The sequence below is a fragment of the Oryzias latipes genome, chromosome 19 (genome assembly GCF_002234675.1).
Source record: "Oryzias latipes chromosome 19, ASM223467v1".
NCBI lineage: Eukaryota > Metazoa > Chordata > Actinopteri > Beloniformes > Adrianichthyidae > Oryzias > Oryzias latipes.
The window spans coordinates 24,330,016-24,335,841 of record NC_019877.2 but is presented as its reverse complement, the minus strand read 5'-3'; the positions used below and the strand labels follow the sequence as shown (position 1 = coordinate 24,335,841).

Genomic DNA, 5,826 nt, shown 5'->3' with positions numbered 1-5,826 from the left:
CTTCTTTTCCACAGTTCTCTAAGTATGTTTGTAACTGTTGTCATTGATCGATCGATCGATTGATTGAGTGAGTGGTGGTGGTGGTGGTGGTGGTGGTGGGGGGGGGGGGGGTTCTACCATATTCCACATGGGTGAAGGTTGAAACATAATGGTAATATATATATTTAAGTTGTAAACCTTCTATGAGTCTCTGAAACAAATAACATTGTATTATTTCTTTCTTTCCTTTTTAATGTCTCATTGTTCTTACATGCAGCTTTGTTTTGGCACTAAGGACATTATTCATATTAAGTCATTTAACAGGGGAATTGTCTTTACCCATCACTACGTTTTGGTATAAATGCAATTTTCTTTCATTTCCTGTTTAAGAAACGTTCTATTCTTGTTTTTTGCTGGCTACAACTCTTCACACGTTTTAAACTAATAAATGATGACACCTAATCCCAAAGCTATTAAACGGTACAATAAATAAAATAAAAAAATGATTAGAACAAATAAACAACAAGAAGGCGCAGTGGAATTAAAGAACATGGAGAGGCAGAACTATTTGATCCCTTCGTGATTTTGTAGATTTACCCTCTTTAAAAGAAATTGACAGTCTGTCATCCGAACGGTAGATTCATTTAAACGGTGAGAGATGGAAAAGCACAAAGAAAATCAATAAATCCACTTCAAATAATGTATTTACATTTATTTGCATTACATTGAGAGAAATAAGTATTTGATCCCCTAGAGAGTTCTGGTTCACATAGACCAGTCAGACTCTGCTAATCAACCAATCACCTGAATTAAAAACACCTGTTTGAACTGATCACCTGCAGAAAAGACCTGTCCAGAGAATCAGGGTGTAATCAGACCGGAAACATTTGGTTTGCTTGATAATCAATTTCCCCGATAATCCGGAGCAAATTTTCAGTCTGAATCCACTCAAGTGGACTCTGGTCCGGAAGGAACCGCTCTCTGACCGTCTTTGGAGGGGGTCTCGGTTAGTTTCCAATCAGACTGAGCATCGGTTCACTCTGAGATTCCTCCGTCTGAATACGATCCGTTCCTGGAGCGGAACAACTGGACCAAAACGGCCACCGTAGCCAGACGTTATGGGATGTAAACAGAGTACCAATGAGACACAGAAATTTGTCTGGATGAATTCAGGCTCATTAAAACAAGGAGGGAAGAAGAGAGAGGGATGTTAGAGAGGGGGGGGGGGTAGGAGGGTGATCATAGGAGGGGGGATGAAAACAACTTTAATTGTGATACGCATTGCTTCTCACTGTTTTCCCCACAATCTGCGTCATAAACACTGATCAGCGACATCTTCTCAGTAACCGTCTCGCAGCATGTCTCCGCCATACCAAAGTAATCGAGTAGAAAGTGCTGCACCTGACGTGAATACAGACGTTTAAAATTCAGGACTCGATTTGGACCAAATTAAACTGACCCAGTCTGAACCAGCAATCCTTTCCAGTCTGAATACACCCTCAGTCCATCAGTCAGACTCCAACTCTCCAACATGGAAAGACTAAAGATCTTTCAGTGGATTAAAGGAAGAAGACCTGCACCCGACCAGAATGGACTACAAAACCATCAGCAACAAGCTGGAGGTTAAGGTGACAACTGTTAGTGCAGATGTGTGAGAATACAAGAATTACAACATGACCATCATTCCACCTAGGTCTTGAAAATTAAATTGGATTTGGTTAAAGACCCACTCCAATGAAAGTGGTGTTTTTAACATGTTCTCGTAGCATTTTTCTCACAGTGGACGACATACATAAACGAATTTAAGATTAAAACTGCATTTCTGAGTCCCTTGTTTTCATCTTTCAAATGGTGATGTTTAGCAGATGAAAACCTGCCTTTTTTGAAAAAGCTCTCAGTTGTGATGCAAAACTGAGATGGGCGGGCGAGCCCCCACCCCCTTTCTGCTCCATTCTGATGCACTTGCAGACAAATAGATCCAAGTATACTTTTTTTTCCTCATTCATACCGTTCAAAACTGTAGCTGCAATATTGCTCGCCATTTTTATTGTGCCACCAATATTAGCTAGGAGTCGGGAGGGGCTTTAGACTAGCGGGAGAGAGTGTATGCAAAGGGATGATGGGGAATCAGTGGAGGCTTACTTCCACACCAACAGTCAGAGGTAAATTCTGATAAAGAGAATGTGTCGTAAAAAACAATGCAGGTTTTTATTTGGGTTAAAAACTGTAAAATCATTATTAAAAGAACCCTGAGAACAATTTCCAACATATAAAATACTTGAAAAACTGGAACTTTATAAATCTTAAAAGATTATAATAATATAATAATATATATAAAGATGGGGATAATATAAAGAAAGTGTGAAATGACTAATCTTTTTTTTTTTACCACATGACAAATGCTTGTTTAAAGCAGCTGAGCTAGTCTGGTTTAGCTGAGAAAATGTTAAAAAAAATAATAATAAAAGTATAAAAGTACTTTCTCGTTATTACGAGAAGCTGTTCCAAAAAATATTTTTCGCAGTGGCAGCTCAGAGCTTCCGTATAAAAGCGTCTATAATGAAAGAATAAAACTAGAATGTTAGTGAGAGTCATCTTATTTTGAAATTAAGTCAGTTAAGGAAATTGACACGGCACTTCCGGTGAGGGGGTGGCGCGCGCTCGAAAGGGGAGGGGACAGAAGCTCTCCAAGCCGGGGGGGGGGGGGGGGGGGGGCGTGGGCGGGGCCAGACTGTGGGCGGGCCCGCCGCGTGCCTCAAGAAAACTTTAACAGCTGAAACTTTTGACGTGACTCAGTTTAGCGGAAGTTGCGGAGTGGCGCGCGGCAGGCGGCTCGTTTTCGGCTCCAAAGGTGTCTGCTGTCAGAAACAAAGATGTCCCACCTTCGCCCCAGACTGTGCTTGATGGAGAAGGGAGTCGCCGGGTACGGGTTCCACCTGCACGGGGATAAAGGCAAGAGCGGGCAGTTCATCCGGCTCGTGGAGCCCGACACCCCCGCCTCCGCCGCCGGGCTGCTCGCCGGAGACCGGCTGATGTTCGTGAACGGGGAGAACGTGGAGGGCGAGAGCCACCAGCAGGTGGTCTCCCGGATACGAGCGACCAGCGGCGCCCTGGAGCTTATCGTGGTGGACGACGAGACGGCGGAGCTGCTGAAGAAGCACAACCTGCAATGCCGGAGAGAGTTCGTCACCGAGGGGATCCCCGTGCCCGGCCGGGACAGCGACTCGGACCGCGGGGACGCCCAGAGCAACGGCACCCCGAGGGAGGCGAGCCCGCTGCCGCACGAGAACGGGGACGCGTCCTCGGAGAGGTCGGGGAGGCTGAGCATCACCTCCAGCAACAAGGTGTGTGATCAAGAAAGTTCCAAACGCTTCAAAACTTCAGAAGTCACGTGTTGTTTCAGATTAAATTAATCCGAGGTTGATCAATTGAGCACGTGACTAACCTGTCCTCCCAGTTTTTATTGATTTTAAATGAAATGTTTCGGGGATGAAGTTTCTGACTTGGACGACAGAGCAGCCAGCCAGCCAGCCAGCCAGCCAGCCAGCCAGCCAGCCAGCCAGCCAGCCAGCCAGCCAGCCAGCCAGCCAGCCAGCCAGCCAGTCAGCCAGCCAGCCAGTCAGCCAGTCAGCCAGTCAGCCTCTTCCTCCCGAGTGACCTTGTGCTCATGAGCACAGCATGCAGATTATAACCAGCCGGTGTCCTGGGGATCTTTCCGGATTATTGCCAGAGAGAGTTTCCATGGAAGAGGCTGATAGGTGGAGACTGTGCTCAGTTTTTATTCATTGATCTGTTTTCGAAGCAGTGCTCTTTCAGTTAGGAGGCTGTGTTGTTTTCCAGGACATAGTTTCTGCAGAGCAGCAGCAGTTCAATAGAAATTCACCTCTGAGTTGTGGCCCACCCAGATTATTTTCTACGTCACAAATGAAAGCATTTGTTTTTTATCTGTTCCTGTTTCACAGCGATTTGTCATTTTTAGCCTCATTTACTTCATAAATGCCGTCTATCGTGAGACAAATGACCCAAAAACATGTTACAAACACAGAAAAGTGGGTCCTTAAGACGCAGGAGCAGCGCAAATAATACAAAAAATGAAATGTTTTAAAAACCCATAAATTCTACAAGACTTTCTTCTATGGAAAATTTCCAGAAGTGATCCACCTTAAGAAGTTGGTTACATCATCAGAGGATAATTCAGTTCTTATCTTTAGCAGAGATAAGAAGACTTTAAAGGCCGGCACAGCTCGGGCTAAACTTCACTTAGATCATCATTAAGTAATTGAATATTCCACTCTGTGCTTCATCAGCATTTTATTAGTTTTTTCCTGTTTCTATTCTTAGTTTTTAATGGACAAACACGGGACTCCTGCTGTTTTTTGGGGGATGAATAGATGCAGAACATTCCACTCTTCTGTACAATCATTCAACACTAAAACATCAAATTATCACAACAACAATTAAAACAGCAAGACAAGGAATAAAAAAACAATTACATTTTAGAAATCACAACAAAAGTAACACTGCATATGATTATCCAATCAGTGACGTCCCATAGTGAATCCATTTCATGTTTGTTTTTGAAAATAACATTTCTATTTGTGGAAACTACTTTTTGTCCCAAATTGTTGCTTTTTTGTGTTTTGGTTTCTGGAATTTTGTTCTGATTTCTAAAACTTAAGCTTGTTTTCTTTAAAAGCTGACATCTTACTAATCCATCCTCCAATATTTAGGGAGAGTTTGATCACCAGAGTGGTTATGTTGTCATTTACATTTATAGAAATGTTTACAAAAGATCCGTACCAACGTTTTACACATATGTAAAGTTCGTAAGTAACCTCATTGTTTTGTCTTTTTCAGTCATTGTCCCAGAGAGGCTTTCCCTCCAAAATAATTGAAGTTAAATTCTCCCATAAATGTGCAGATTTACTGGTGTGTGTTTAAAATGTCGACTCATTTGCGTTTAAACAAAACAAACGTCTTGTAGGCTGGCTTTGTCTCTCAATGCTCGCCATCAAACTCTTGTATCTGCTGCTGTCACGTCTCCTCTTTGCTGGTTTATAGATGCACTCACTTTACTTTCTGCCTTGGCCTCCGGTCTCCTGTCAGAGCATCAGTCATGTGACCAACACTAGACGGCGTGAACTGGTCTGCTATCCTGATTCGACAGAGGCTTGTGTGGGTCTTACACTTTGACTTTACAAAACCTAATTTAGTCTTTTTGTAAAATCCCTTTAATGGGGGGAGTCTTTTTTTTCCTCCATTCTTCTCTGTGGATTTTGTTCCAGATAAAAGCAGAATTTCTGTTTGGCGATGCCTGTGAGTCATACGTCACATGACTGATTTGGAAAATAATCCTGTCATTTCACCTGTTGTGATTGATCAGAACAAAGCCCAGGCAGGTCTGGTGAAGTTATCTGCTGTTACAGGAAAAAAAAACGAGTTTGTCTCATTTCACCCTTCAATACCAAACGTGTCACAGGCGACAGCGGATGACACGCGTGTTTTGATCTACCGTAATGTCAGAATGTTTCAGAATGAAAGGGTTAAACGTACTTTGATTGCTGAGACCATCACATTCTCATTTCATGTTTAGAAAAGACACAACAGAAAAGTAAAAAGCAGGTGTAGTTATGAATGGGTTTGATTTTCTACACTACCATGAAACGGTTGAGTCTGCAGTGAAACATGTGCGACTCCCGAGTCTTTGTGGTTGCTGTTTGTCGTCAGGTTTGGCTGGTCTGACGAGATGACGCCTCACACACACGTGGACCAGAATAGCACCAACGATGACCTATTATTATGATGAATGACGGGAAAAGAACTGAGCTGAGGTTGTTGAACGGAATG

The 5,826-nt window shown here is 43.0% G+C and overlaps 1 protein-coding gene across 1 annotated transcript in view; it reads left to right on the top strand.

The window, feature by feature from the left end:
- The first annotated feature begins 2,755 nt into the window (after positions 1–2,755).
- LOC101171366 (Na(+)/H(+) exchange regulatory cofactor NHE-RF1) overlaps positions 2,756–5,826 on the top strand; it is a 28,050-nt gene continuing 24,979 nt past the window's right edge. The window contains exon 1 of the mRNA XM_023949349.1: positions 2,756–3,323. Coding sequence (XP_023805117.1) covers positions 2,853–3,323 — 471 coding nt within the window. The 5' untranslated portion in view covers positions 2,756–2,852. The remainder of the gene's footprint in view (positions 3,324–5,826) is intronic.